The sequence below is a fragment of the Bactrocera tryoni genome, chromosome 1, assembly GCF_016617805.1.
Source record: "Bactrocera tryoni isolate S06 chromosome 1, CSIRO_BtryS06_freeze2, whole genome shotgun sequence".
In the NCBI taxonomy this organism is placed as follows: Eukaryota; Metazoa; Arthropoda; class Insecta; order Diptera; family Tephritidae; genus Bactrocera; species Bactrocera tryoni.
In genome coordinates this window covers 32,584,945-32,606,136 of record NC_052499.1, presented here as the reverse complement: position 1 = coordinate 32,606,136, position 21,192 = coordinate 32,584,945, and the positions used below count along the sequence as shown (strand labels likewise).

At 35.2% G+C, this 21,192-nt stretch overlaps 1 protein-coding gene across 1 annotated transcript; it reads left to right on the top strand.

Moving 5' to 3' along the window:
• Positions 1 to 3,325: 3,325 nt before the first annotated feature.
• On the top strand, positions 3,326 to 19,389 carry LOC120782739 (intraflagellar transport protein 88 homolog). The gene is made up of 8 exons (XM_040115172.1): positions 3,326 to 3,532; positions 3,861 to 4,060; positions 4,279 to 4,516; positions 4,594 to 5,365; positions 5,452 to 5,651; positions 7,072 to 7,996; positions 8,591 to 8,713; positions 19,122 to 19,389. Exons 1-8 carry the CDS (start codon positions 3,434 to 3,436, stop codon positions 19,241 to 19,243), a joined length of 2,679 nt encoding a protein of 892 aa, XP_039971106.1. The 5' UTR covers positions 3,326 to 3,433; the 3' UTR covers positions 19,244 to 19,389.
• Positions 19,390 to 21,192: the final 1,803 nt, after the last annotated feature.

Sequence of the window (21,192 nt, the reverse complement as noted above, 5' to 3'; positions counted from 1 at the left end):
TAATATGATATATGGCAACGTTATGGGCAACATATGTTTTACAAATGACATTCATAAAAATATGTTTGAAATATTTAAATTATAACAGACAATACATAAATTTGCAGAGGAAAATTATATCAAAAATTGATGAAAACAACAAAAGAACCACAAATTTCATCACTAGCGAGTCGGAGCACCTATGGGAACTGAAGGAAAAGTATAAGCTGTTATTGAGTGCAAACGAACGGACACTTGCCCTACGCTACGAAAGATGTCGCTGAAAATTCAAAGCAAATTCAAAACAAAAATCAGCTGTTATTTAAGCACTGCTTAAGTCTCCCCTTTTCAGTACTTAAGCATTACATAAGTATGAACTGTAAAACAATATTTTCCTGTTTTATCTTAAGTACAACATAAGTATGGACTGTGAAACCGGGCATTAAAAATATGTCGATAACAAATATTAAATTTTCAATAACATAGTCAAAAAACATAATAATATTTACGAAATTTATGTAAAATTTATTTATTTTTAACCTTTGTGTTTGAGTTGCTTACAAAATATAAAAAACGACAATCGATTAATATCTATTATGATCTCTATTCAGTATATTCAAAATTTTTAGTTTTGTGACCTGCTAATCATCAGGTCTTAAATTTGAGGCAACATTTTGAGACTAAAGCTAGAGACTGTTTAGTGAATAGTAACTAGTCACAAATTGAGATTTTACCTCAAAATTCCTCAAATAGAGACTAGAGACTGGTTGCAGAATCCCGCTATAACAGTGTAATTGGATTTTTTGTGGTCTCACGCATATCAGCCTATCTAATCTACACCCGATCGGCGCTCATCGGTATAACCTTTCGTTTGACATTAAAGTTCACAAAATTTTTATACTCTCGCAACAAAGTTGCTAAGGAGAGTATTATTGTTTTGTTCACATAACGGTTGTTTGTAAGTCCTAAAACTAAAAGAGTCAGATATAGGGTTATATATACCAAAGTGATCAGGGTGACGAGTAGAGTTGAAATCCGTCTGTCCGTCCGTCCGTCCGTGCAAGCTGTAACTTGAGTAAAAATTGAGATATCATAATGAAACTTGGTACACGTATTTCTTGGCACCATAAGAAGGTTAAGTTCGAAGATGGGCAAAATCGGCCCACTGCCACGCCCACAAAATGGCGGAAACCGAAAACCTATAAAGTGTCATAACTATGCCATAAATAAAGATATTAAAGTGAAATTTGGCACAAAGGATCACATTAGGGAGGGGCATATTTAGACGTAATTTGTTTGGAAAAGTGGGCGTGACCCCGCCCCCTACTAAGTTTTTTGTACATATCTCGGAAACTACTATAGCTATGTCAACCAACCTCTATAGAGAAGTTTCCTTCAGGCATTTCCATATACAGTTCAAAAATGGAATAAATCGGATAATAACCACGCCCACCTCCCATACAAAGGTTATGTTGAAAATCACAAAAAGTGCGTTAACCGACTAACAAAAAACATCAGAAACACCAAATTTTACGGGCTTTTTTTAAAAATTGAAAATGGGCCTGGCGCCGCCCACTTATGGACCAAAAACCATATCTCAGGAACTACTCAACCGATTTCAATGAAATTCGGTACATAATATTTTCTTAACACCCTGATGATATGTACGAAATATGGGTGAAATCGGTTCACAACCACGCCTTCTTCCAATATAACGCTATTTTGAATTCCATCTGATGCCTTCTCTGTATAATACATATGTATGTATATACATTAGGAAATGAAAATACAATTCAATGCTCAAAGTACACAAATTGATCTAATCTAATTAATTTTACAGCAAAATAAAACAAAAAGTAAATTATTATCACTTTATCATGCGAGAGTATGAAATGTTCGGTGACACCCGAACTTAGTCCTTCCTTACTTGTTGAATGATACTTTTTATTTTGAATTTGTGAGGGATAGTAAAAATTATGAAATGAAAATTGAATAACAAAATTTATCAAAAACAGAGATTTAAAAATAGTAGTAAAATACCTTCAGTTGACTAAACTCTATATTAAACAAGTAAGAAAGGGCTATGTTCGGGGGCAACCGAACATTTACAATATACTCTTGCAACTTGCAAGATCTAAAGCCAGGGAAATACCTTAAGATGTAAAACGTCAACCAGAGGATCGGAATGTAAGGAATTTTTTATATACATACTTATACTCTATACTTGTATAACACATACTCTGACCTACAAATTCGGCATAAGATTTGTTAGAAAAAGTACCTCTCCGGCTCTCATAAAGCCTTCTCATACCATCTTGAAAGTAAAATTTAACGTCTCTGCGGTAATTAGTTATGGATTTATTGCACTTTTAGTAATTTTGAATAGTACCGTTACATGGGAAGTGAGCGGGGTTATCCTCCGATTTCATCCATTTTCACACTGTCGGTAGAAGTTCTTATAAGATTTGTACTCAGGTTGTTGTAGCTTTAGTGGGTTTGGAGATATGTACATTAAATATATTGGAGGACGTGGCCACGCTCACTTTTAAAAATTGTTACTCATAGGTGCCCTTTGCTATTGGGATGCCCTGTGCCAAATTACAATTTTAAATATTAATTTAGTGTTTAGTTATGGCATTTTATATGTTTTCGGTTAACGTCGATTTGTGGGCGTGGCAGTGGTCCCCTTACGCCCATTTACGGACGGACAGACAGACAGTCAACCGGATTTCAACTTTTCTAGTCATCCTGATCATTTATATATGTATATATAACCCTATATCTACATATCTCGATTAGTTTTAGGTCATACGTACAACCGTTAGGTGAACAAAAATATTATAGTTTTCAGTAACATGTTACAAGAGTATAAAAACAGTTTAGGCAATCTTCTGAAATGATTACACATAAATTTCACTTATCAATATTAATAAAATTGCAGCTGTTGCTTGGTACTACTGATGACATGGCAACGTTACGGCTATGTTAAGGGTTCGCCAATCATAGCTTAACTACACTCGTGGCCACGCAAACCTTACCACTCAAAACCTTTAAGTATTGTGCATATTTGACTACATTTTATAGCGGTAAAAACAATAAAATTGGCCCGTTTTTTACAAGTATAAGCAAAGTTAAAATAATTTGAGTTTTACTTATTAAACGAAATAAATTGAAAACTTTAATTATAATTAGATAATATAATTTAGTTTACTTATGCTTACTAAAAACATGAAAAAAGAGTCCGAAAAAAAATTAAGAAAGTATAGTAGTAAGGTTTGCGTGGACGCGAGTGTATGAGTTGTGGCAGTAGTTGCTATGGTATTTTGTTGGTAATGTAAACATTTAAGTAAATTTAATCAAATATAAATACGGCGCTTGTATAAAAGGTTTAAACATATAACCCAGTTTTATAATTTACATTTCCAAACACCATTAATTTGAGTAGTCATCAGGTATGAGTGTTTCGGTAGAGAGTGCGTCCAGTCAACGTTCTAATGCACAAGCTTCAACGCTTACCTCAGCCGCGCGGCCTCCTACGTCGCTGCTCTTCTCAGTAAGTAATATGAGAACTTTATCGGTGATATCTGAAAGTCTTATTTTATTATAACATTGCATTTCTAAATTGCATCGTCTATATCCAGTTTTTGAATGTTCTCCGAACATACTACTATTTATATCATGTTACTGCTATTGTAATTTAAAATTATATTTATTATTGTTTGTAAATGCTAATAATTTTCGACACTTTTCGAAAAGAAGTACTCTAAATTATACTTATACATACTATCAATGATATATTCCCTTTGCCGCTTTATGATAAACAAATTTTTGTAAATAATCTTATATTAAATAATATTTTATTCATATACAAATGTATATAGCGTGGAAATTTGGTTAGTAGCCGGATGAGCAATGACAGATCGACGACAGCACGTCCGTCTACAGCTGTACGGGGAGTTGGTTATGGTGCAAACTCAGCTGGTTCCACAGGACAACGATTCGACGAACTATTTTTAGAAAAGGCCAAGCAGCAAACGCTGTCCTCTACAAATGCAACTGTAGACACTAAAAAGGAAGTCAAGTTAGTATGCCAAATAGTAAGGACTCATTTAAGCGTATAATTCAATAAATTATATAAATTTATAGTATACACAGATCTTCTTTATCGTTTAAATATATTAAATAAATAAATACTTGTATTTAAATTATAAATACAATTTTGAAATTACATGAACATGAATATTAAGAAGAATATTAATAAAGTATATACATTTTTTCATGCATACGATATGTTTTTAGTCCACAGGTTAAGTTTAAGCACCTAGAATCAAAGATCACAAAATTGCTCGAAGCTTCAATTGTGTCATCAACAAAAAATGCATTGGTTAATAACGGCACATCTACAGCCGAATTAAAATCAACATTATCAGAAGCGCTAAATAAGGCCAAAGAAGCTTTTTCACTGGATCGTACTTTGCATCAATTTCGAGCACAATATGGAGAAAATATTTTCCACAATTTCGACCTTACTTATGCGGTAAGACATTTTAACCCATTTCTCACAAACATTTTTGTTAAACTGATAAGAGCGATTAATGCATATTTGTGTAATAGGTTTTCTTTAACCTGGCCGAACAGTATGAACGCAATGACATGCACATTGAGGCTCTTAACACCTACAGTATCATGACAAAGAATAAAATGTTTCCACACGTGAATCAGCTGAAGTTAAATATGGGAAATATATACTATAAAATGGGAATATATCCAAAGGCAATTAAAATGTACCGGATGGCTCTCGACTCAGTGCCGAATAACTTAAAACAACTTCGACTTAAAATAACTCAGAATATTGGTATCCTATTTGTACGCATGGGGCAATACATTGATGCGGCGTCCAGCTTTGAATTCATAATGACTGAACGCGCTGATATTCGCAGTGGTATACACTCTATTCTATGCTATTATGCCATGGGAGATGTTGAAAAGATTAAGAGTACATTTCGTAACTTATGCGACATTCAACCGATTGAAAGCGAAAATGATCTGGAAATAGAGAACAACATTGTCAAAATTCAACAACATGCCACTGTCGCTTTGGGTGCAGATGCTGATGAGCAGGAGAGTAATTCATCTCCTTTCCAGCAAGACGTCATTCCCTCTATTGAGAAAGTTATGAATGAAACAGCAAGTGCGAATATGGAGCTTGATGTTAATGACAAAACTAAAAAAAATTCTGATGCGATCAGAAAGCGTTATGTTACTAAAGCTCTCAAGTGTGACGAGCTGGCTGGTTACGTCAAACAGCGACGCAATAATGACAAACGGGGCATTACCATGATTGTAGATTTAATATCACCGATTATCGAGGAGACTTATAACGATGGCAAGTGCCGTTATTTAATCAATTTATATAGTTTCTACCTCTTGACCCAAGGTTTTTACTTTATTTTATTTTTTTTTTATTATTAGGCTATAACTGGTGCATTGAAGTTATAAAAACCTCAAGTTTGTCTTGGCTTGCGAACGAACTGGAATTAAATAAAGCCTTGGTTTACTTGCGCCAAAACGAAGTCAGTCAGGCAATTGAAACCTTGCAAATGCATGACAAAAACTCGGAAGAATCAATGACTGCCAGTGCACTGATAAACCTTTCCTTTATTTATATCAATGTAAGACCTTTATTGATTTTTATAATTTACTTGGCTTGCAGGGAAAAATATTTTGTATATTGGACAATAAGCGTGCCACACACATGGCCAATTTCACCATATGAGAGATTTTAGTCGCGCCTACTTCCTGAGTCGGTGTCACTCCCATAATACAAGGTGGTCAGCACAACTCCGTCCAATATCGATATTTTCACAAATATTGGATAGTCGAAAAAGTCCTTTCGTATCTTTTGGATAGATGTCATAACGGGTTTTTCAATAGTTACGCTACAAAAGTAGACAAATAGGGACAGCAAACCACGCCATATTTTTTCCCGCTCTTTCAACATTTCTCTTTAGTAAGATTTGCCATTTCATCATGGAAAGATATACGATTCAACAACGAGTCTAAATTATTAAAATTTACTACCGGAATTCGGAGTCAGTGGCCTCAATTTTAAGAGCGGGAATCAATGAAATTATTTATTCCTACGAAAGTACATTCGTAAGTACTCCATGAGTATTCATTGCATCCCGAAAAAGTTACGGTTTGGTGATAACCGAATATTTTTGACCTGAATTGGATGATATGGAGTTGGACAATATGTGGCTCGAACAGGACGGCGCCACAAGTCACACAGCAAATGTCACAATCGATTTATTGAAAACCAAGTTTGGTGTTATCTCACGAAAAGGCCCAGTCAATTGGCCGCTTCGATCGTGCGATTTGACCCCGTTAGACTATTTCCTGTGGAACTACGTCAAGTCTTTGGTCTATGCCAACAAGCCAGCGACGATTGATGACCTTCGTACGAATATCGAACGTGAAAATGCAACAATATCTGCCGTTTTACCCTTGCAAAATTTCATTGATATCCCAAACCGTTTTTGTTTTATTTAAAAAAACTTTTGTAGAGCTTGTAGAGTTGGAAAGGTGAGATTTTAAGCTTTATTTAACCAAAAAAAATTTAATTCGGGAAAGTTGAAAAAAATTTAGAGCTGTTCAAAATGAGTGAAAATAATGAAGAAATTCGCTATATTTTGAAATTTTTGTATAAGAATTCCACGCAAGCCACCAATGAAATTTGTGAAGTTTACGGAAACGATGCTGTATCAGTTCGCTTCCGTTCTAAATATTTCGATTTACACTGATGGAAAATGGCAAAAAGTAGTCGACCACAATGGTCCATATTTGTTTATTTATTTATTATTATAAATGTAAAAAAAAATAAATTGAAGTTTGATTAGAAATACGAAAAGACTTTTTCGACCGACTACCCAATACAATATTGTACATATTCACAAATAGCTAATACATATGTACATACATTGTCTAAACAATTCAAGTAGTTACGACTTTTTTCATAATTTTTTATAATTAACTAATACTTAAAGTATCATCATTCTAAATTTACGCCATTTTCTTTAACGTATATTATAGCTGAGCAATTTTGATATGGCAGCTCATTGCATAAACCAACTAAATGAATTTGGAGTTTTACAAAATAATGCCATGGCACTTGTTAATGCCAGCATTATCGATTATGAGCGTAGGGATTATGATGCAGCACGAAAAAAGATAGAACGCGCTCTCCAAATCCAGCCGGACAACTTTGAAGCTAACTATAATCTTGGTTTGATTGGATTGCAAGAGAATAATTTGGAACTAGCTGAGGAACAATTTGAAAATTTGAAAAGCGTTATGATGGTACCACATTCAGTCCAACATAGCCATGTTTATTTTCAGTTGGCCAAATTGCAAGAGAAATTGCATACTAATTCATTGCCAAGCACCAGTTTTCGCCATATTACAACACAAGCGGCCTTACAGTCCTACCTACAGGTGTTGGGCATCTCCGCAGCTGATACCGATTCACGGCTATTCGACAAAGTAGGATCAATTTACGAACAAGTACAAGATCACCAGGAAGCTAATCAATACTACAACGAAGCATATCGCATTAACCCAAGTGATATAAATACCGCCAGCTCCATTGGTTCCTACTATATCAAATTGCAGGCTATAGAAAAAGCCATATATTACTATGAGCGCGCAGTACTGGCGAATCCTAACGATCCGAATCTAATGCTACGGGTAGCCAGCTGTTTTCGTAATTCATACTTGCCTTCTAAACAATATTTGGGTATCTTTCAAAAGATCTATAACCGTTTTCCGGACAATCTGACATGTGTCCGCGCATTGGTACAAGTCACAAAATCACTTGGCTTAACGGATTTAAATGAAAAATACTCCCTTGAATATGCACGTTTACATAAAGTAAGGACGGAGCGCCAAAACGACCAGCGCTACCAACAGCAAAGACTTTCCTCAGCAACATCCAGCAGGGGAAATAGTCGATTTAGAGGTAATCTGCTTTTAACATATACATATGTACATCCTTTTTTAATAAATTATTAAGGTTTTAAAAAATAAAATACTTCTTGTATTCGAATGACTGTAAATTTTTTCTCAGTATTTTTGTTTTATGAAGTAAATTTTAATCAACCCTCATTAAATAAAACCTTAGCAACTGAACTAAATTATTTACCATGAAATTAGGCAACAGTTATTGAATTCGAAATTATATTTTTAATTCCTGAGAAATACTATATATTTGTTACTATAGGCAAAAACTAAGTATTTTTCTTTAAATCCCAACTAAACAGAAAACCATTAGACAGAAAGATTTTCAAATATATATCTTTTTTTACTAATTCGATTTTCAAACGAAATCTAAAAATATCAGCATATGTTATAACAAGACCGCCGACTGTATTTTTCCTTACAAGGAATTTCTTCTATTCTTATTTTCGTAAATAACAACTGCATTTGGATTTCACTGCGTAAGATTTAAGCTTGTCTTCGGACTTTTAAATTTTATTTTAAAATTTGATCATACGTTTTTTTATAATCCCTTTCTTTGTTTGGTGCTTAATTTTTAATAAACCGTTCATTGTAGAGTCGAAGAATAATAAAGAAGATGCTTCATTGAGAAGATGTGTGGAAAATGTTGAAGCTAAAACCTTAACGTCTGGATTCAACGGAGATCAATATTTGCAAAATTTAAACTCAAATATGACAGGTATTTATAAAATGTTTGTTTAATTTAAATATTCTTAGTATCGAAAAAGAAAAACAGTCGCTAATAAGATAAGATTCAAAACCTTGCACAATTATGTTGCCGGCGATTGTTAGATATGTTCTTTACTGTGACACAGTTTCTTAGCTTTGATAATGGCTATACACATTTTTATAGCCCTGACAGAAGAGCAAAATTAATACGGATTAAGCAACGCTAATGCGCATAGACAGCTGATAGTGAAATTTGTTTATTTATTAAAAAAAGAAGTGAAATAAAAGTGTGCGAAAAAGTTAAGAATATTGGAAAAATGAATAGCAAACTGTGCGTTGTTTATTTTCTGCCATCTAAAAATATTAAAATTTGTTTTTGCTAATATACTTGTGAACGAGGTGTGTTCAAAAAGTATCGCGACAGTTTGCTGACAGTTTTCTTCGATTGCAGGGGCGTGGTGCATCATGAGTTCTTGCCACAGGGAAGAACGGTCAATAAGGAATATTACCTGTAAGTTATGCGCAATTTGCGCGAAGCAATCCGCCAGAAACGCCCGGACGCCTGGCTTTTGCACCACGATAACGCCCCTGCTCACACATCGTTGTTTGTGCGCGACTTTTTGGCCAAAAACAACACACTAATGATGCCACAGCCACCGTATTCCCCAGATCTGGTCCCTTGTGATTTTTCTTGTTCCCTAAACTGAAGAGGCCCATGAAAGGACGACGTTACGCTTCTCTTGACGAGATAAAGACGGCATCGAAGGAGAAGCTGAAGAAGATAAAAAAAAATGATTTTTTGAAGTGCTTCGAAGATTGGAAAAACCGTTGGCTCAAGTGTATAATATCTCATGGGGATTACTTTGAAGGGGACAAAATAGATATTCATGAATAAATAAATAATTTTTGAAAAAACACAAAATTCGCGATTATTTTTGAACACACCTCGTACGTCTGAAGCTGTAAACACAAACAAGGCGGCAGATTTCAAGTGATATTTAGAGCTGTTCGGTCATTTTTGAGCAGTATTGCCTACTTAAATTTGGTAAATTCAGCCAAATGCACGAAATTCTTGTGCATTACAAACTTGCATTAATATGGGTCAAATGCGCAAATAAATGTAACTTAAGCCCGCTCATGCATATTAGCGCTGTCGTCTGCCAGGGCTATTATCTTGCAGATTTATTACTTGGCAAATTCTGAATAGAAGCAAATATTCAAGCGATGTCTTCCTAATAAAGTCAATCGGAGCAAATTGAGCTCGAATAAATTCAAAGGCGGCTCCGCATTATCCTAGGTGCCAAAATTATTCACGCAGATATGTGTTCAAGATTGAGATATTGTATAGGGTATAATTCCCCACCTAAGTTTGCATACGCTACGCCTATGGGACAAATATCGCCTGATTGTAGCGTTATTTCTTCTTTCCTTTGTTATTTTCAGTCAGCTATTGACATATAGGCATACATATGTATGTACATACATATGCTAGCGACGCTGAATGCTGCCTACTGTACATATGCACATCGCTAGCGTATGTTCTATTCCCGAAATCATAATTAGTTTACATACATATATACATATTAAGTATAAGCGCATCTATTCGCACCTACATAAATTGCATTACCTATTGATGTGCAGTTATTATTATTGCATTTTTTGTACATGTGCCTACTGCACAAGCAGGCATATAATTTCCGCTCCTTGCGGATTTAAATCTGTGCTAACAATAAAGTCGTGACGACAGGTCATACCAACGCAGTTCCTTTTGTTTCATTATAATCTGATATGTGCTCTTTTTATTTACTCCAAATGTTCGATTTCAAAAATTATTAGTTCGGCTTCAATTATCAAAGGTGTTAAAAAAAAGAAGAATTTGGACAATATTTATTATTGTGAACGGGAACTAATTAACGATGATATGTATATGTATTTACATATATTAGAGCGTTACGTTTTTTATGGTAATTATGATAGGTTTAAATAAAAAAAGTATATAAGTTTATTAAATTAAGTATAAGTACAAAAATTTCTTTAAGACCTTTATTTTTGTCCTTTTTTCTAAATCGATTATGTCGCGGAAACAAAATTCTTTTATGACATGAGCGTCAAGACATTAGACATTTTTTGTTTGAATTTCAATTTCCTACAACTTTTCCTTCGTAAACTTTTTTTTTATATGAACGATCGTCCTTCAAGGGCGGAACCTGCTTTAGAAGTTTCAAAAAATCGATTTTTTTTGCTTAAATCTCTTTAAAAATTGCAATGGTAAACAAAAATCCACTTTTTTTTGTGACATGAACAGAACGAAGAGTTTATTATGTAAAAACTGCACCAATGCAGAAAATAGCTACAGATTTCTTTTATCATCTATAGTTTTTTTTGCTATGATGATTTTTGTTAAAAATAGAACAGCGGTAGATGTACTGTTGTTATATTATTTTATTAACCAAAGAGTAGTTTAAAATGTTATTGTCGATGTTTTTCGGCGATATTTTGTTTTTGGAGTATCCCTTAACAATGTCCAGCAGTAATCGAAAAGCAAACTGGCACTTCACTTGCCTTGGTACCGTTTCTCCATAGAAGAAATGTTCGTCACTTACGGTTCCTAAATTTTCGAGGAAAAAATCGAGATGGGATTCCAGAAAGTAATACTTAAATGACATGTTACAACCCATTTTCTATAGGCAGTAAGTTGTTCAGTCACAAGATCTTTGTAATTGTCAGCTTTCACATTTCCAAGAAAATTTTTAACAGCGCTTCTAAAGGCACTCCGGGCTCGTATTTCAGTTTCATTGAGCATTTCGTCAAATGTTTTATCTTTTATTAGTTCTCTTATTTGCGGACCCACAAATATGCCCTCCTTAATTTTTGCTTCACTGACTCTTGCAAATTGTTGTTTCAGATACAAGAACCCTCTTCAATTTCTATCCATTACCTTAACAAAATTCTTCATTTAACCCAATTTAATATGCAAAGGTGGTAGTAATACATTTTTGGGATCAATTAGAGGTTCACTGGTAACGGTTTTTGTCCCGAACTGAGTGCCTGGCGTACAGGTCACTGCTTCTGTACATAATGACAGTCTATCGCACTGCTGTCCCATTCGCAAAGGAAGCAAAAATATTTCGTATATCCTAGATGCATTCCAAGAAGGGCTATTACTTGTAGGTCTCCACATATTGCCCAACCATACCCATGATAACGGATTTGCTCTAAAAGAACTCTCATATCCTCATATGATTCCTTCAATTGAACCACATGAGCTAAGGGCACAAATGTATATTTGTTACCGTTATGAACCAATACCGCCTTTAAACTAACTTTTGGGGAATCAATGAATAGACGCCAATCACGTGGATCATGTTTGGAGAAGGTTCCAACCTTTTAGTCTGGATGCTAAAAGTTCGGACTGCGATTTTGAAAGGTTTAGATCTCGAACTAAATCATTAAGTTCACCCTGTGAAATTAGATGGGGCACTGTTGAACATCCTGGTAAATCAAATTAAGGATCGGTTGTCATTTCCTTGGCGGTTGCAAAGGACATTTTACGATTTGAACCTTTTAACTAAGCTGTTAACAATGTTACACAAGTTTTACAACAGATATGAGGGGACCATGCTTTGTAAAAGTAAAAATACGTCTTTGCGATTTAGAAGTTAGTTCTTCGCACACATAACAAAAACTGTTGGCACTATTTACGCACTGTAATTTCAAAAACGTAAAAGAATGGGAACTCAAAAACGTTTTGCTAACCAAGCCTAGAACACCTAACCGATTCGAACACTTTTAGTCTACTGATAAATTTTGTAAAATAAAATGATCGTAAAATACGCTGTTTACTTCAAACAAGCAGGCAGAAGCGGTCTAAACCGGAGAAATCCCTGATCGTATGAAAATATGAGATGATGCAATATAATGAAATTTTATGTATTGTAAAATCTAAAGCCGCAGGTTACAGAATATCTGTGGGTGATAGAAAAATTATGTTTTCAGATTTGACTTCAGGTATCAAACTGCATTAGAAACACTTGTTTAAATGAGTTAAGCTTCTCCCCACACAATGTTACATGTCACAAATTATGTGTCTACCAGTGTTATCTAAGGATATCTCTCCAAAGTTATAGATGAGAATTCGAAATACAATAAAGCAGATGTGTCCCAAGAATAAGGTGACATTGTATTTACTTTGAAAATTCTTTATTTATTCTTCCAAATCAATTTCATTCCCTTCAAAGTAATCCCCTCCCGATGCAATGCACTTATGCCAACGGATTTTCCAATCTTCGAAAAACTGGTTGTAGTCACTTTCCGGGATGGCCTTCAGTTCCGTCTTCGCTGCGGCTCCTCTATCGTATAAAAACGGTGTCCCCGGAGCGGTCTTTTCAGCTTGGTGAACAGCCAGAAGTCGCACGGCGCCAGATCAGGTGAATACGGTGGTTGCGGAACGATATGGGTTGAGTTTTTGGCGAAATTATCACGAACTACGAAGGTAGTTGTCTTTCCACAATTCCGGCCTTTTTATGCGGATAGCGTTACGCAAACGACGCATAACGTTCAAATAATATTCCTTGTTGACTGTTTGACCGGTTGGAAGGAATTCATAATGCACAACATCACGATAATCGAAGATCTCTTTTGGCACGATATTCGCTCGATTGATCGGTTGTTTCGGGGTCGTAAGCATCGATCCAAGTCTCATCGCCAGTTATAATGCGTTTCATGACACCCTGGTAGTCGGAAAGCATCGTTTCACACACTTCAACGCGACGCCTTTTTTCCAAAAAATTCAATGTTTTCGTTACCAGTCGAGATTTGACGCGCTTGAGGCCCAAAACATCCTTCAAAATGGTATTGGCTGGACCTTTCGATATGCCAACTTCATCAGCAAGGTCTCTCATTGTTAATCGACGGTTGAACGTGAGCTTCGTCGGTTGAGGTTGATGGTCGCCCTGAACGCTCTTCGTAAACATTTTTTTTAGACATAGCCTCATCACCAAAGGCTTTCTGCACCATTCTCAACGTATCCGCAGCAGAAAATTGATTCCGTAAACAAAATTTAATGCAAATTCTTTCCTCAACAAATTTCGACATCGCAAAAAACGAAAAACACTAATGAATATTTTGACATGAAATTTGGCATAAATGTGACTGACAGTACTACCAACCTAAAAATAATTCTCCATATCCTTCTACGCGCGCAGTTTAAATTCAAATGTCACCTTATTTTTTGGGCACAGTAGTATGTATGAGCGCTTGGATAGAAAGCGAAAACTTTGACGCGCAATTTCTCCGTTTTTCATTTCTACGATTTTTCTTAATTGGCGAGCAGAATAGAAAACTAAAAAACTAAACGTCGTGTGAAATTGGAAGCAAAGTTTATTATATTAAATTATCGTGTATTTAAACTGAAAAAAAAAACAAAGAAAAGTCAAGTTTGAACATATTTTTAAACAACATAAATACAATTTTTTTGGTCAAAAACAACTTTTTTTAAATTTGAAAAAAATTTTAGAATTTTACACTTTTTTTGGGATTTTCTAAGTTTAGCTAGAAGATAAGTTATTAACAAATAAGAATCTCGTTGAATTTTTTTTTTCTGAAATTGCGACCTGCATCCTACCCGCCGTCCGGCAAATGCACATGCGTGATGCATCGGGCAATTCTTCTCAAAGGCAAAATATAAAGGGTTTCGTATCCAAAATTTGTGGATGATGTTTGAATATACATATAACTATAAACTTTGATAATTTCGCTTTAATCAATTATTTCTTTCCCTCCCAAAAAAGTCCTCAAAAAATTAATTTTTTTGAACCCTCTAAAGCAGGCTCCCCCCTTAATAAAGCGCACCTATATTGTAACAAATGAATTCTCTCCGTGAAACTTTTTACCCGTCATTTGACTGTTTAATGACTGTTCTCTTGTCCTTCATGATTTCCATTTTTCGCTACTTCGTTCCATCATGTTTTAACAGCTTAATGATATTGTACAGTCCAAGGTATTTTGATTTCAGCTCTAGCCCAGATCCATATTGTGTACATTTATTTGCTACCAATACGTTTATGTTGTACTCGACTTCAGCGGAGAATGTTAACAAATAGAGAAGCCCCAAATGTTAAATCAAATCTTTTTGAGTACTAATTTGTAGTTTTCACATGAGGGAACATCGAAAAAAATGTCTCCTAAACATCGCATATAAGGTTCTATCGATCGTATTGTGAGAAAGATTAAAGCCCACCGTTAAGAAACTGATTGGACCTTATCAGTGTGGCTTTAGGACTGGAAAATCAACAACCGACCCAATATTCACCATGCGTTGGGTTACCATATTCCCTGATTTGTCAGGGAATTTCCTGATTTTGACCTTCGGTACTGATTCAGTGATTTTCGTGAAAATTCCCTGATTTTCGTGAAAAATGCACTGATTCCCTAGTTTCCTCCTGAATCGACGATTTTTTTTTAATTATTTTTATTTTTTTGAGCGAGTGGGTGAAAAAAGTAAGCATCACAGCATTTTAGTCTACTTGGGCGCAAATTTAAAGCGCGCCACGCGTAGGATGCATTTACATGAATCATATCTTTCATGGTTGCGTTCCAAAACTCGACCGAGTTCAACCCGCTCAGGTTTTTCTCGGTTCATATTGGCGGTTCAGTATTTGTTGTCTATCCCTGGTCGCAACGCAAATTGCGAGCGTATTTTATCCTTAATCAGTACCCAGTGGAGTATCGAGCGTAACCGACTCTCAGTTGAGATGCCTAAATTTGGTATCCCCGCAAAACTATTACGGCTGTGTAAGCAGACGTTGTGCAATACCAAAAGCTCCGTCAAAATCAAGGTTTCAGACAAGGCGACTCACTATCATGCGACTTCAATCTGCTGCTGGAGAAAATAATTCGAGCTGCAGAACTTATTCGAGCAAGTACAATCTTCTATAAGAGTGTACAGCTGCTGGCGTACGCCGATGATATTGATATCATTGGCCTCAACACCCACGCATAGAACTTCTAGACTGGATAAGGAAGCAAAGCAAATGAGTCTGGTAGTGAACGAGGGCAAGTCGAAATATCTCTTGTCATCAAACAAACAGTCGTCGCACTCGCGACTTGGCTCTCACGTCATTGTTAACAGTCATAACTTTGAAGTCTTAGATAATTTCGTGTATCTTGGCCAGTATCAACACCACCAACAATGTCAGTCTGGAAATCCATCCCAGAATTACTCTTGTCAACAGGTAAGCTACTTCGGACTGAGTAGGTAATTGAGAACTAAAGTCCTCTCTCGACGAACAAAAACCAAACTCTATAAGACACTTATTATTCCCGTCTTCCTAACTGGTGGAGAGGCATGGACGATGACAACATCTGACGAGTCGACGTTACGAGTTTCGAGAGAAAGTTTCTGCGAAAGACTTATGGTTCTTTGCGCGTTGGCCACGGTTATTCACCGTTTCGCATTCGATGGAACAATGAGCTTATGAGATATACATACGACGACATTGACATATGTAGTTCAGCGAATTAAAAGACAACGGCTACGCTGGCTATGTCATGTTGTCGGAATGGTGGTGTCAGCTTATGATCAAAAATTATCCAAATCGAATCAAACATGTTCAAGCCCTCAACTCTTTTATCGAAAATATCGATAAATCTGTGAGATATATTATAGAAACAAAAAGAGAGAATATTTATTTGATAATAATATGCCAGTGTGTAAAATCAGAAAAAATTGCGAACTTCATATTATTTATGAAATTGAAAGAGATTTGAGATTTCCAAGCTTCACATTAGCTTTATGCTGTATATATCGAGCACTATGTAAGATATCGTTGCAAAATTAACGGAAATATTGGATATATTATAGTTTGTGCCGAAAATAGTATGTACATATGTACAGTGTGCGACAAAACTAAAGCACGGAATCTACCTTGTCGGTATTTAACTGGATAAAATCATAAATTAGGCATTACGTGATGTTTTATTGATTTGTATTATTAGTTCATGTATTCTTCTTTTAAAATTAGTAAAAATTAAACAAATTAACTTATTAAAAAAATATATAAAATACCATATATGAAAAACTCCAAAAATTTGGTGCGATAAAACAAAAGCACGAAATGGTTTAATGATTGAAAAATGTATGTCTTTCAATATTTGGTTGCGTATCCCTTATTTTTCAATACAGTTGCACATCGGCTAGGCATGGACTCAATTAATTTATTTGATGTGTCCCAGGAAATACTTTTCCATGCTACCTTCACTTGAATGTATAAAACGGCCTTAGTTTTACAATTCTCAAGTCTGATTTTTCGATCTACAATTTACCATTGGTTCTCTATGGGATTGAGATCAGCTGATTGTGCGAGTCGCTTCAAAACCTCATTCCTGTTATCAACAAACCACTGTTTTGCACAAATAGCAGTGTGTTTCTGATCGTTGTCATGTTGATAACTCCATTTTAAAGCCATTTCTTCTGCAACATGTGGCAGCATTAATATTCTGAGAAATATTTTTATGCTTATATTTGTCCATTATACTGTTTATGTGATGAATTTATCCTATTGCATTCCCTGGAAAACAACCCCACACTAGTACATTGTCTCCACCATGTTTCACCGCGCTTTGTAACGTTGATTTAGGCGTTGTCCCTTCGGTCTGCCTACCAGCTTCGGCCCAGCTCAATCTTTGATATTAAACTTCGATTCGCCAGAAAAAAGTACAGTTTGCCATTTGGTAATCGCTCAATTTATGTGCATCCTCACAAATTCCAATCACGCCAGTCTGTTCTTTAAATAAATAATACGGCTTTTTTGCAATAACTTGCTACAGGTAGCATGAAAATTCCCCATCGACAGCTCGACGTTGTATGGATCTCTGTAATATATTTAACCGTAATTGTCTTACAATAGATATTGCCGATATAAAAGGGTAATTTTTTATTGCCCGAATGACTCCCTTATCCTCTCGTTCGGTTGCTCTCCACGGCCGTCTACCTCTATGCGCTGTAACCAAAGAACTTGATTTGCCAAATCAGCTAAATGTTCGGGAAACATTAGGACGATTTATTCCAAACTTTTTTGCAATAGTCATAACCGATTCTCTTTTCTTAAAATCCTTAACAATTTTTTTTCTAAAATGAACAGAATACTTATTTCGAGCCATTGAAATATCTTTCTCTTTAACATACAACCATCCGTACTGAATGACGAACTGCAACTGAATATGCATTAATATTTTTCTAATTAGGTAATAACTACACATATCCAACATTTTTGATCATTAAAAACCGTTTGACAAACACTTAATGTGCAATTAATGTAAATTCTTAGTTATGTGCTTTTGTTTTGTCGCACCAGATTTTTGGAGTTCTTCATATATTTAATTTTATATAATATTTTAGTAAGTTAATTTGTTAAATTTTTACTAATTTTAAAAGAAGAATACATGAACTAATAATACAAACCAATAAAACATCACATAATGCCTACTTTATGATTTTATTCGGTTAAATACCGACAAGGCAGATTCCGTGCTTTAGTTTTGTCGCACACTGTATATAATATTGGAATATTAATGTCTCAAACCATAATATACTACATATAGGGGGTGTTCGAGTTTCAATCACTGCGGAGGTATAACAAGGCATCATATTCGACGTAAAAATTTTGAAGATAAGAATCAGCTAAGAGTTTGCAGAAAATAACAGTAACGCAATACAGGTGCAGTTATTTGCTATCTCGAACATCCCCATAATGATTTTTGTTATGCTGAATTTGCCGGTGAGTTATACATTTATTAAATTGCTTGAAAATGTGTTCATGAAAACACCTGAGCAATGTCAAAAGTGCATCAGCCCAGATGTTTACGGATCCCAATATACCCTCTATAATAATTTCCTACTTCTCACTTTTCTTTAAGCCATTTAAATTGGTCAAACTGTGGGATATTTTATTAAATTTAAGTGAACAAGCTTACTTAAAAATTATGTGGTTTAACGTTGAATACGAATGGAATTGGTTTAGACCTTGGTCCAATCGACATTTTTGTTGAAATAAAATTTTGTCATCACCTGAAGGTATACTTAATACATGCAAGTTGCATTAGTTTGGACTATTGGCAATGGAATTGCAAAATATCGCATGGTAATAGGGGTAACATCTTTGCACTAGATACTATGAAACTTGGTTGTCACTGTTTTGTTTCAGCCATAACGTCTTAGCCTAAACATTCATCTAACCGAACTACAAATTCAAACTCTTATTAATAAAATAAGTGGAACTGTGGTGATATTTATTTCATTAATTCCTGTTTATGAATAATATAGAATTTTATGTATTGTGAATTTTCTCTTACTATTTTAGCATATGCTTATTTAAATTTCTCAATTTAATTCAAGTCAATTAAATTTTTTATGCTTTCAGCAACACACCACTCTGATCCTTTGGGACCTCCCGCTGAAAGGCCCCGTACTGGAATGGCTGGTATATCCCAAGACCACGATTCAGATGACGAAATAAATACTGACAGTTTGCTGCCGATGTAAAACACGAGCTTCTGAGTCCTCTAATACTAATATGTTCAAAACATGCTTAGCACATTTGGAATATGATTAAAACTAGAAAAAAGTTATCTTAGATGTTGACCTACAAAAGTTACATAAAAATAAAAGTTGCTAAAAATGAAAACAAACATGCAAATTACTCGAATGGTTATTCAAGTTTAAGCAATATAAAAATAAGATTTCGTAGTTGACATTAACATCCAATTATGTATATACATAGGTTTATGAAGTATGCTTTTGTTATTTTATTTTTTTTACTCTCCACTTTCTAAATGGCACTTTATTATTCGCACAGTCCAGCAATTAAGACTATTTGACTTTTTGACCTTTTACAACTCTCGTGCTACTATTATTTTTGAAATTGTCTTTGGTTCATTTGCAATAACTGCTTAAGATCACCATATGATAAAGCATATAAGAATATACAGACAAACCTTAATCTATGGCAGACGCACCATCTGTTTCAGAAATCTTCTTTGGTTCATGCGCAATCACTTTGCTAAAGATCATCACGTAATAAATGCATACTTTTGCATTCTGCATTCATTTTTATATGCAGTGAATTTCCCCATAGGGATAGGCCTTATAACCGGACATCTCCCATAATCGGTCAATTTTCATAAAAGCAGTGTTTTCATTAATATTTTCATGCAAAAACCATTTCAATAACCGGACATGCGTACGATCCAATTACCGGACACGGACACTAGTTAGGTAAAATACAATTTGTAGTTCCCGTTTTTTTTAATTCTTTTTATTTTTATATTATTTTATAAATTATTTGTACAATACTTAATATTCTACAAATAAATATCTAGCAGCACTGGCAGCAGAGGCCTTCGGTTGTCTGTTATGCTACATACATATGTATGTTTAATGTAATATTAAAACAGAAGTGAAGGGATAGATTAGTACTTAGGAAGTAGGGTTAGTGAGTTAATTAGAGTAGCTATAAATCTTTATATCTGTAGATCTGTTTCCTTAAGAAAATTATAAATCATATTCACATTTTTAGCGATGGGCTCATTCAGAAGCTGGAATGGATCGGCCGAATTAAAAATCTCATGTCTAATTGTTGCAGTTATAGGGCAAGCGGTTAATATGTGTTCTAACGTTGCGTTTTCGTCGCAGAATGGGCAGTTACCATGAGGGGCACGTTGCAATAAATAAGCGTGTGTAATTATGGTGAGTCCCAGACGTAAGCGGGTAAAGGGCCTGATGGCGCGTAAGGAGATGTCGGCAGTGTAGGTCGGCTTAAATCTGAACGGGTTGATTTTAGAATAGTGATGAATATATCCATTCCAATTATCTTTTGCTGCTTTTATTTGCTATCGGTGCATACGATATACTTTCCCCTGGTGTAATTTACATAAGTAACTGCTTCTAATAAAGCGACGACTTCGGCCGTAAATGAAGAACATATTGTGTGGAGAGTGCCGTGTCGAATCAAGTCACCATTTTCTTTTGTGACTGCGAATGTTGAGCTGTTTGCTGTTTTTGAGCCGTCGGTGTATATGAAGTTCCAACCGTAACTGGAGTATTTTGACTTCTCCGAAGCGAAGAGTTGCCTGTATTTTTCGCTTGAGGTCTTATCCTTCGGCAGTTGCAGGGTCTTAATAGCAAAGGACGAATTTTTTATCATCCATTGTGGACGAGTTTCGGGTCCAAGAGAACATTTATAGGAAGGTAACTCAAGTTGCCTGGCGAAGTTAACGCATCGCGCGATGGCTGACAAGCACTTAGGTTTCCGTTTCCTCGAGAGAGCATTGTGGACGTCTTTGGTGAGAATAGTGTTGGTCATGAACAGAATCTTTGGTAGTAAACGTCTGGTGCAGTCGATAGTCCTGTCTATTATAGTTGGCAGGCCAGTTTCAGCAAAGAGATTCTTTAGTGGTGTTGTTGGAAATGCTCTAATGCTTCTGCGCATGGTA